The sequence below is a fragment of the Halichoerus grypus genome, chromosome 5, assembly GCF_964656455.1.
Source record: "Halichoerus grypus chromosome 5, mHalGry1.hap1.1, whole genome shotgun sequence".
NCBI classification, from domain to species: Eukaryota; Metazoa; Chordata; class Mammalia; order Carnivora; family Phocidae; genus Halichoerus; species Halichoerus grypus.
This window is the reverse complement of record NC_135716.1, coordinates 185,144,986-185,156,135: the sequence shown is the minus strand read 5'-3', so window position 1 is coordinate 185,156,135 and position 11,150 is coordinate 185,144,986. Positions and strand designations below refer to the sequence as shown.

At 63.6% G+C, this 11,150-nt stretch overlaps 1 protein-coding gene across 2 annotated transcripts; it reads right to left on the bottom strand.

Annotated features, from left to right (window-relative positions):
- Nucleotides 1–44: 44 nt before the first annotated feature.
- LRRC47 (leucine rich repeat containing 47) lies at nucleotides 45–11,111 on the bottom strand. 2 transcript variants are annotated; one of them, XM_036089561.2, is made up of 7 exons: nucleotides 10,456–11,111; nucleotides 4,729–5,187; nucleotides 3,712–3,828; nucleotides 2,951–3,066; nucleotides 2,305–2,407; nucleotides 1,914–2,003; nucleotides 45–1,787 (listed from the first exon to the last, which is right to left on the bottom strand). In XM_036089561.2, exons 1-7 carry the CDS (start codon nucleotides 11,074–11,076, stop codon nucleotides 1,539–1,541), a joined length of 1,755 nt encoding a protein of 584 aa, XP_035945454.1. In that variant the 5' UTR covers nucleotides 11,077–11,111; the 3' UTR covers nucleotides 45–1,538. The 2 variants fall into 2 exon arrangements, 1 of the variants encoding a protein (XP_035945454.1); XR_013448416.1 differs by having other exon boundaries at nucleotides 1,647–1,787; nucleotides 2,291–2,407.
- Nucleotides 11,112–11,150: the final 39 nt, after the last annotated feature.

Sequence of the window (11,150 nt, the reverse complement as noted above, 5' to 3'; positions counted from 1 at the left end):
CCCGAAATACTGCCAAGAAAAGATTCACTGGGGAGGAACACAGGTGTTATTAAATGACGTTTATTAGTGGCCTGGACTGGCAAAGAGGAAGGATGTCTGGTTCCCAGTGGGAAGTCAAACACATGTGCACACCTCACGCGGGGCTGAGCTGCGTCAGAAAGGTGACGGGCCGGCACTGAGGTCACAGCTGACAGGACGTGCCCCCCCCGCCCCGGCCACAGACCCACGGCAGCCAGGCCACCCACAGCAGTCGCCGCCCTGAGTGCCCAGGGCTCATGAGATGACAAGCTGGAGCCGCCAGCACGGACATTTGGTAGGTTTGGGGCTAACAAAACGAGGAAAAGCCACCATCTGGCCCACCTCCTTCAGCCCAGGAGGTGCCCGGAGAGCCGGGCCGGGTCCTACAAAGCGGGCTGGCCGAGCCCTGGGAGAACCACGTGCCTCCGTGAGCTCCCCCCACCCCACGTCTGGTTCTGATGGCTAAATGCATGGGTTCACTGAGCCTCTTGCAAACGCTCCCCAAGTCCGCAGAACACAAACCGTCTCTCGCAGGTCACAGGACGTGACGCCGACGGGGTCACTAAATACCAAAAGCCAGCTGAGTGTCTCGTAACCCCGCCAGACCATGAAGCAGGGGGGTCAGTAAACGCCACCTACCCCGTGGCCAGGGAGGGGCACCTGCGCGCAGAAACAAATGCGAACTCACGGTCTAGGGCCCGAGACACTCAAAACTGGAAATAACCTAAAACACAAAATGCTGAAGAACCGCTCACACCTGGCCGCGCTCTGTGGCTGCCGGCTTCAAAGCTCACCTTCCGCAGCCACCCCCTCCGGCCGTCCTCTAGCTGGCTGACGGCAGAACGTCCCGGCCGGTCCGCGGAAGCCAATTCCGCAACAGGGAACTGCGCGCGAGCCCGGAGCTGCGCGTTCTGACGTCTGGTCCTCTCTCCGGGGCCGCACGAGGGGACTCTGTCGCGCTTCCCCTAATGCGTCCAACCGCAACGGGAAGAAAAAAATGCTTCTGCCAATTCTAAGGTCACCTAAAAAATATTTTTTCCGTAAAAAGATGATGATTTGGGGCAAGCCGGAACAGGACGTCCCTCCCGTCGAGGCTGCGCGGCCAGCACGGTGCGGGTTTAGAAGCCGCTGGGTGGTGGGGATCCTGGTGCAGCCACTGAGCGCACGTCGTCTGGCCTCCCGGTGCACAGCTGAGTATCCAAACCTCTCAGTCTTTTTTCCCCTGAATAAAGGTATCTGCTGTGTTCACATGATTTCAGGATGTTTTCAACAGTTAATTCTGATATTTGAGTCATTTCGTAGAAAGCGTTAGTAGAATAGTTTGGTGCCGGAAAGGCAAACGATTCAAGTCCGTGGTAATGTGGCGTCACCGTGACAGGACGGAACCGTCCAGACAACCGAACAGAGGCGTGGATCTTAAAAACCACCGGGGTGAGAACGTAACGAGTAACTTAACGTCACCACGACAGGTGCAGCTGAGGAGCACGAGGTGGAGCTGGTGGGCACGCGGCGGCCGGGGCTCAGCGGATCACGGTCACGTGGGGAGCGGCGAGGCCCAGGTCTGTCTTAGAAGGGTACACCACCTTCAGGTGCCCGTCCTCGTCAAGCACCCGGACCTGCTCCACCACCAGTGAGGCGCTCCCGGCCTTCTCGGCACCTGGGCTCCCGCTGGGACCCGGAGGCCGTCCAGAGGCCGCGTCGGCTTCAGGATCTGAAAGGGATCCGTCCTCTTTATTTTCTAGTGTGTACTTGTTGATTTCTGCCATTTTCTGCAAAGGAAAAATACTCTCTTAGAGGCGACCGGGGCAGCCGTGCGTGCGAGGGGAGGCAGGAAGATGGAGGGCGCGCTGTCCGTCCCCGTGGCCAGAGTGCCAACCGGGCGAGCACGGACTCACCAGCACGAGGGCGTCCATGATCTCTTTACAGGTCTGCAGACTCGTAGCACTTGTCACTTCCAAAAACAGATCAGAAGTTGTTTTCTTAATCTTAAAAAAGAAATCAAAGGGGCTTCAGGGAAGAATAAAGTTACCAGAAACATCAGCAAGTGCTCTGAGGAAAAATCTATAAAAAATGGTGCCACACAAACTGGGACGGTCCCCTCCCCAAACGGCGGGAACGCACACATGGTGACGCCTGGTGCAGCACCGCGCATGACAGGGACACGGGCTCTGGAGACCGGGGGCCTCTGCGGGCAGCCCGGCATGGGGCCTGCACGGTCTGGCGGGGGGAGAGGCCATCACGGTGGAGCACCCCCAGACACACGGACACGCACAGGCCCTGCCCGACCTTCGTCTTCTCGCCGTTGGTTATCGGTGGGAAAGAAATCACGTCGCCATCCGCATCCACGAGGCAGGGGTAACTCTCCTTCCCGTCCAGTAAGTGCAGATATCTGCGGGGAAAAAACACGGAGGTGGCGTAACTATGGGAACGCACACCTACAGGTCACACTGGACAAATGCAAGCTCTTGAGACTAATCAGTGTGAGACGAGGGCATCTACGAGCTCGGGAGGAAGACGTGCTAAAGCCTGTCCTCACGTGGGCCTAGTGCAGCAGGCCACCCATACCCCACCCGAGCCGCTGGTGATGCGGACAAAATGCTGTAGGCCTGATGGCTTTGCTGTCGTCCGGTGACCGCACTACCCTCCCCCGTCCCTGTGCACGTGCTGTGGGCAGGACCCCCGTCCCTCCCGACGAAGGGCCTGCGCGCTTAAGAAAGCCCGTTCTCCCCAAAGCAGCGTCTGAGCCCTGCTCCGAGAGAAGAGGCCTGTCTGACACGGTTCCTTTTACCCCACGCGAGTCTCTGACAGCGCAGGGAACGAAGTTTGGGAGATTTTAACATCCGTCAGGGACAGCGTCAGGTTATGGCAGCCTGTGGGTGGAGTGGAGGCCGGAGGTGTGCCCCGCGGGGTGCAGGGCAGGCTCCCCGCCCACCTGTGCAGGCCCGACACGTTCTGCCTCTTCTTCTGCTTCCTGTGCTCCTCGGCCTCCAGCTGTAACTGCCGCACCAGGTCCTTGGCCTTGACCTCTTTGCGCCCCAAGGGCACGATCTGTGGGGTGAACACCTGGTGGTGAGCTCGGATGGAACAAGCCCTCCTTACAGCCGCGGCCACCACACGCTGCCGGTCGTCCGCTCATGTGGCCGTCGGCACAGCGTCCCCTCTCGGCTCTACCCTCCATTCTCCCTGTGATGGTGGCGTGAGCACGCGGGGCCCCCAAAGGCCCCTCAGGGACCTGCCACACACGCCGGCCCTCCCGAAGCTGGGCTTAACCTTCAACCCGCCACACGCCACGGCGACTCCCAGGCCTGTGGCCCCTGGAAGGCCGAGGCGGGAGGGGCCGGTCAAGCCAGGCGCGCAGCTGGGCTCCCGGACTGCCTGCGGGGACCCCGCCGCGCCCCGGGGAGTAACAGACAAACCTAGCTCACGCAAGTCAACCCAAATGAGGGGTTCTGCAGTCAGTACATAAGCCCGTGTTTGGTGAAAGCTGAGCAAATGAAGGAAACCACTTTGAGACCACTCCCTCCTCTGATGAGTGTACTTTCAAACGAACTGCAAACACGGCCTGTGTGTGACCCGGGGTACTCGCCGGGGGCAGCGTCAGATGCTGCCTGGGAGCGCAGGCACGCCGTCAGAGCGTGCGCGCCTCACGGAAACGCAAAACAGGTGCAAACGGGGAGGGGCATGTGCCCTCACCTTGAGGTCGTGCGGCGGGCGGGCGGTGTAGAGCAGGGGCCCGCGCACGGCCCGGAGGTCGTGGGTCGCGATGGTGGCTGCCGTCCTCTTCTCACACACGTCCTCGTGAAGCTTCGTCTGCAACGTGAGACCCGCCGAGCTCAGTGCCCAAGCGCCCCGCGCTGCCCGCCCTGCACCCTGCCTGCCCGGCGCGCCACCCCTCTGCCCGCCCGTCCTGCGCCCTGCCCCTCTGCTCGCCCTGCACCCTGCCCCTCTGCCCGCCTGCCCTGCGCCCTGCCCCTCTGCCCGCTGGGCGCCCTGCACTCTGCCTGCCCGCCCTGCGCCCTGCCCCTCTGCCTGCTCCCGTGGCCTCCCCCACCCAAAACACATCCTTGGAACCGTCACTGGAAAACTCTTATCTGTTCAGGGGCAGAATTTCTTCTTTCTGTAACAGAGAATCTGAGACTTCAAAGAACCCTCCCTGAACTAAAATTTGACTGAATAAAAATATGACTTAAGAAAAAAATATCCCCAGCACGTTTTTCTTCGAAAACACTGATGGTTGAGTTCTAAACTCCTGGCTAGGAGTGCACAGGACACAGACTTCCAGAAAGCTGCATCGTCCCCACAGGACCGCGGTGGGGGGTCTGCAAACATCAAAGTGGCTTCTACTTTAAAAGCTGGGCAGACTGCATAACTGCATAGAAAAACAAATCACGATGTTCGTCTAGTGTGAGAACAGCTGACGATTTTCATACTATCTTGTAGGAAACTGTGTGAACTACAGAAACGAGAAAATCCCCGGAGACATCAGAAACTCAGGAAACACCGATCTCCGCTTGCAACAAAGCTGACTTCAGAAACAAGGCAGGACTGGAAGGGTCTCTGGATGAGCAGGTGGCGCCCACCCCCACAGGCAGCCCCCGGGACCGAGGCCCAGGTCCGCCCTGCTCTGTGCACACACACAGCGACACCGGGCCACCAGCCCCTCTGCCTGCCCGCCCCTGCCCCTGCCCTTCCTGGGCCGCGTGCACCCACCTGGGAGGTGAGGAACCGTCTGAGGGCGTTCCCAGCCTGCAGGTCCATGCCTCTCACGACGGCCCCCACGATGAACGGCCGGACGTCCTTGACCGTGGGGCTGACCTGCACGGTGAGCGGGGCGGGGTTCTCAGACACGTGCAGGACCCGGAGCAGCAGTCTGCTGGCGTTGTCCACCTCCTCCTCCTCCCCCTCGACACTCTCCCTCCTCCGTCTCTCGCGCCGTCTCCTGCGGGCCTCTTCCTTCTCCGGGCCGTCCGCCTTGCCCTTGCCCCGCCCGCCGCCCCGGCCTCCGCTGCGCAGGTACTCCAGGATGGACTTGGTCTGGCAGCCGTGCACCATCTTCTCCAGCCGCCGGTCCGTCAGCCTGTTCCCCCGGAAGTTGACCTCCTTGAGCTTGGGGCAGTCGGCCAGCTCCGCTGGGACCTCGCTGAGCTGGTTGTTGGAGAGGTCCAGCGTCTGGGAGGGAGACGGAGGGCCTGCGGTCACACGCTGCCTCCCCGCGCGCTGCCCCACCCCACACGGCCTGTCCCCCGCTCTGCGCCCAGACTGACACTGCGGCCACACAGCCCACGGTGATGGCTGCCCACAACCCCCACGAAACGCTTCCTGCTCCCCTGCAAGGTTCCTTGTGGTGACAACTATCCCAATGGACGAAGGTGACAGAGAAAAGAGCACAGAACGAGGAGAACTTGTGGTTATGAACAGGTAAGTACTTGAGACGAGAAACAGGTTCCCCACAAAGTGGTGCTCACATTTCTTAAACTAAAGAGTTGAAAAGAAAGAACACAGCATGAGTCACAAGCATTCCTCTTCGTATGGAAATACGAAGCCCCCAGCAGGACGATGCAGCACGCTCAACTCCACCTGTGTGCAGAATGGCGCACCGGCTCGGACGCTGGCCTGGGTTCTCGGCCCCCATCCTGACCCAGGAGGCTACAGGGCCGCTGCTGTCTGTGCCATAAGGAGGCTCGTGAAACGCTATGGCCCGTGCAGAAGAACCTGCCGTCACTATTAGTGACCGGGCTTTGGCAAAAACGCACGGCTGGCATGAGCATCGCTGACACGATGGAAACCATCAGAACAGCCACCGTGCGGGGTCATCACGCCACAGCCGGGCCGGGCAGGAGGGACACTGACGGAGCCGCCTTCTAGTAGGTGGGTCTGGGGCAGGTCCTCTGCTTCCCCTCCGGCAGCTGTGGTGAGAGGGCAGCCCCCCCACCCCCGCTATGCGCGCACACACGCACGCGCGCGCACACACACACAGCAAGCGCTCGTACTGGGTGGGCTAGGCCAGCACCAGTCCTGGGCCTGACTGGGACGTAACAGGCCCCAACAAGACTGGTGAGGGATTTTGTCACGAGCTGAAAGGGGAGCAAGGGCTGATGATCCAGGAGATGCCGCCTCTTGGCTGGTGGCGGGGACGAGTCAGACCCCGGCTGTGAATGAGGCAGTCCTGGGGCTGCTGAGCCCAGAGCCAGCGCACAGACTCCCAGGCGGGCGAGCACCTGGTGCCGCTGCGGAGCCCCTGCCAGGGCTCAGGAGACAGCGAGCAGCTAGAGCCGGCTTCCAGCTTGCACTCAGGACCGGGGACGATGAGAGGAAGGAAGCACGTAAGCCAGACCTGGCCGTCAGTCCCCTTGGGGGGACCAAGCGGCCCCGAGGGGCTATGGGCAACACGATTTCCTACAGCTGTGGCCACTCTGCCTCACCGACCTCTCTCCTCGCTCGAGCGGGACTGGGACGGGGGCGGGGGGGACCGTATCAGCCCCACCACCGGAGCTTGTGAGCGGCCGTGAGGGGCTGGTGTTCTGAGGTCAGGTCTGGGGTAGCGCACACCAGCTGTGGGGTCCGCCACACTGTCTGAAGGGCTCAGGCCAGCTGGAGGACTCCGTCGGGGTCACATCACTGCTGCAGGAGGTCGGCCGGGTGGATGCCACGTGCCGGCGGCAGAGGAGGAACCGACGAGGAGGGGAGACTGGGGGGCCGTGCCTCCCCGGCTGCCGCCCCTACCACAGTGGCCAACGGTGTGAGGGTCCTGGGTCAGGGGGCTTCCTTCAGGGCTAATAACGAGCAAATCACAGACATCTCAGAGCAGTAAGCAGGGTCAGCGGTCAGGGCCCAGAGGGCAGCTCAGGCCCTGGGCTGGGCCCCGTGGGAATGTGGACGGGGAGGGGGAGGCGGCAGATCGGGGTTCTGGAAGTTGGGGGCCCTGTAGAAATGTGGACAGTGGCAGGTAAGTGCAGCAGACTCAGTGGGGTTTCACGCCTAGAAAAGGACACTAAGGGAACAAGGGAGCCTCAGGAGGAGCCCTGAGGTGACAGGGAACGTCAGTGCGGACTTTAACTCCTGCAGGAGGGCAGGTCTCTGACCAGGAAGCAGAGTTCGGATTGTGCGTGCCAACCCCCAAAGGGTACGAAACACAGAGTAGAATTAACTGCACATGGACCGGCGCCCCGAAACGTGCCTGGAGCCGACACACGGAGACCCCATTTACCCCCTTCCTGCAAGTCACATAGATGGCACTGGGCCTGGGCCACCGAGCACCTCTGGGAACATCACTGCTGCAGGGCCCTATGCTGGGGAAGGGGTGCTAAATCCCTGGCTGTGCGACCCCGAGACGAACACGCCACCTCCGGAGGGGCGCTAGGAGCTGTCTTCGTTCCAGCGGGTGTGCCCGCCGGAGGGGACCCGAACCCCAGCCAGGCACCAAGCAGCCCATCGGGAAGACACGAAGACGGAGGAAGGGCTTCTAAACTTCAGTGTGTCTGCGTGCTGGACGGAGGTTTCACAATCCAAGTTCAACCTCTCTGTGAAGCCTGACCACAGGGGGACTCCCACCTGTGAGTGACCCGGGTGGCCCCAGTCGGCGCAGGCACCAGCAGGGGCAGGGGGCGGGGGGCGAGAGGGGACGGGGAGACCTGGGCGCATCTGTCCCGCCCGTCCCTGTCAGCCGTGGCTGGCCAGAGCCCGTCACCTGTGGCGCAGGCAGGAGTGCCGTGAGGGGCCGCCATCCTCGGCGCAGCCCCGCCTCGGCAGCTGAGCCCCACGGGTGACAGACCAGTGCAACGACAGGCGCCCCCGGGGAGAAACCCCTCCAGATGCTCCAAGGCCTCCTGTGGGCAGCCAAGCTGAATGGCCAGACAGCAGGACGGCGACAGAACCGGGCTCAGTGCAGGCCGCTAACCAGCCGGGGAGATCCGGCACGGAGAGTACTTGGCCGTCTCTGGGCTTCCTTGTCACCGGCGGCCGGAGTGGGGGGGAGGGTCGGGCCTTCACGGCAGCCAGGTCTGGGGCCACCGCCTGGGGCAGCTCCCTGGGGGAGGGCGCACTCTGGAAGTGAGGGGAGGGACAGGCAGAGGCCTGTGTGCTACTCTGGTGGCTCCTAGGGAGCAGTGCGCCCCAGGAATTTACCTCCTGCGTGAAGTCTCCCCAGGAACGTGGACGGGGCTTCACTCGTCCCATCTGCCGGGTGCAGTGGGAGTGCCAGGTGCCAGCTCCAAGCCTACGCCTCTCGCAGTCGTGCTCTCAGGAGCCCTGGGCTGCCATGAACAAGTGCACCAGGCCGCGGGGCAGAGAGCGGCGCCCGCACGTCCCGGGAGCGAGCAGCCAGCTGAACAGGGCACTCGGGCCCGAGCGAGCACGGCGGCTCCGTGCCACCCTGGGCGGGGACCCGTCAGCACGTGAAACAACTGTCACTGTTCCCACACAAGGCTTCGGTCGGTCCTGGAGTCCTCCCCGCTCGTGGCACGGTGGCCGTCCCCGCAAGTCTCCCACAGGCGAGGACCCGGTGCGGGAACCAGCGGCACGGCCACGAGACGCTGAGGGAGCCCACACTTCTGCCTCCGAGCTCAGTTTCCCGCACCCCAGCTGCCTTCCCCCAGCAGCTGCAGGGGTGTCTGTCCGCACAACCCCAGCGTGGGCAGCAACGCTCTCCACACGGTTCTAGTGGCACGGCTCACGGGGCATCATTTTAGAAAGGCCCCCGGAGGACACCTGGATCCAAAAGAGATCCCAGCTGGCTCTGGCACCACCCTCACGACAGGGACAGGCCCCCTCAGGTGGAGGAGACCGATGGAGGCCTAGCAACGGCGGGGCGAGGGGCGGCAGAGGAGACATCCCCTGAACGACGGTGTCAGGACACATGAAGGCCACGCACATCGCTGTGGGTGCCGCACACGTGGTACGGAACACTCAAAACAAACCTAACCACCGGGAAGACATTCTGGATCCGAAGAGCAGTGGAACAAGTGATTCTGCACTCACACGACCTGTACTCAGCTGCGCATCTGCTACACCGACCTTCCGGAAAACCGGGAGAGCCCACAGGTGGGAAGATGGCGTACACGGGGTTGTACGTGTTCTGTCCCCTCAGCCACAAAGCGAAGCCTCCGGCCCTGGATGGCCACAGTGCCCCGGGAGTCACCCCCACAGCCTCGCGCTGCAAATGCCAGCAAGCACGTGGCACCCCCTTCTCTTGACTACAAACACACACATCCACGCACGCGTACGCACACGTACACACACATCCACGCACGCGTACGCACACCTCCATGCACGCGCACGCACACGTACACACACATCCACGCACACACACATCCACGCACGCGTACGCACACGTACACACACATCCATGCACGCGTACACACACATCCATGCACGCGTACACACACACCCACGCACGCGTACGCACACGTACACACACATCCACGCACACGTACACACACATCCATGCACGCGTACGCACACATCCATGCACGCGTACGCACACGTACACACACATCCACGCACGCGTACACACACATCCACGCACGCGTACGCACACACACATCCATGCACGCGTACGCACACATCCACGCACGCGTACGCACACACACATCCATGCACGCGTACGCACACATCCACGCACGCGTACGCACACGTACACACACATCCACGCACGCGTACGCACACGCGCTCAGATCTGCACAGACGTAACAGTATCTGTAAGATGAGCTGACAGCATCTTAAGAGTAACTTCTGCTGAAACAAACCAGTTGAACCGCAGACACATTCTATTGCTTAAGAAAGTCTGCATTCAGAGGATGAAGAGCAGGAGTAAGAAGAAATACAGATCGGCCTTTTTCAGGATGAAAGGGGGAGACACGGGAGGCAGCGCTGGACAGGAGCCCCTAGACCGGATTCAGGTGTGGGGGGACACTTCCGCGCTCCCCACTCCCGCGCAGCGGGCTCGAGGGGCACCTGTCCCGCCAAGCGTTGCGCTGGGCCTGGGGAGGAGTAAGCGCGCAGCTCCGGGACCACCCACAGTACTTGCTGCCGACTGCGGGCAACCCCCTCGGCCTCCGTTAAACAGAGTAACGACCTCTTCCCTTGGAAGGCAGTCGTCAGGGCCGAGGGAAATACCTCACACGAAGCCACCGCGGGCCGCACTGCGGGAACGCCTGCTCCTTCACAGCCGAGCCTCGCCGGGGGCCGCCTCCCCAGCTCGGTCACGGACTCACAAGTGTCTGGGCTGGCGACGCTCAGCCAGGGCCCTGCTGCTGCCCTGCTCCCGACCGGACAGGCGGCCGAGCGTGCTAACCACCCAATGGCGGGTCGCAGAGCGCGGCGCCCGGGCAGCCAGGCCCGCGAGGCTGGAGCCCCGGCAGGGGGGCGGCCCGGCTCCGAGCGCAGCTCCCTCCCCGCCCCGCCTCCAGGGCCCCGGCCCGCCCGCCGCGCCCCGCCGACCTTGAGCGAGGCCAGGTGCGCGATGTCGGGGCTGAGCTCGCGGAGGCAGTTGTCGGCGGCCGCCAGCTCGCTGAGCAGCGGCAGCGCGCCGGGACGGAAGAGCTCGGCGGGGAAGGCGTCCAGGCGGTTGCCCGTGAGGTTGAGGGTCTGCAGGCGCGGGGCGCAGCGCGCCAGGTCGGCGGGCAGCTCGCGCAGCCGGTTGCCGCTGAGGTTGAGGCTCTGCAGCTGCGGGAGGCCCGGCGGCTCGGCGGGGCCCAGGCCCTGGCCCGGCGGCAGGGCCTCCAGCGCGTTGCCCGACAGGTCGAGCACGCGCAGCGCGGGCAGCGGGCCGAGCTCGGGGCTCAGGCCGGGCCCCAGCGCGTTGCGCCGCAGCACGAGGCTGTGCAGCTGCGGGAGGCCCTGCGCCAGGCCCGGGCCCGGCTCGCGCAGGCTCCCGCAGCCGCTCACCTCCAGGTAGTGCAGCAGCGGCAGCGTGAAGAGCCGCGGCGGCAGCCGCCCGCCCGCCGCGCGCACCCGCTGCTCCAGCCCGGGCCCCGTCAGCAGCAGCTCGCGCCGCCGCTCGCGCTCGGCCAGCTCCAGCTCGGGCCAGGCCTCGGGCGCGGGAGCCGCCGCCGCCGCCATCGCGCCGCCGCTCCAGGGGCGCTTCCGGGGCACGGCGCGTCACTTCCGGCCCGGGTCGGAAGGAGAGAGGTCGC

Coding starts and splice junctions, on each gene's coding strand:
- LRRC47 (XM_036089561.2), bottom strand. CDS start 11,076: ATGGCGGCGGCGGCGGCTCCCGCGCCCGAGGCCTGGCCCGAGCTGGAG. Junction 3,829..4,728: donor GACGGTTCCTCACCTCCCAG/GTGGGTGCACGC, acceptor CTCACGTTGCAG/ACGAAGCTTCACGAGGACGT. Junction 3,067..3,711: donor GCCCGCCGCACGACCTCAAG/GTGAGGGCACAT, acceptor TTCACCCCACAG/ATCGTGCCCTTGGGGCGCAA.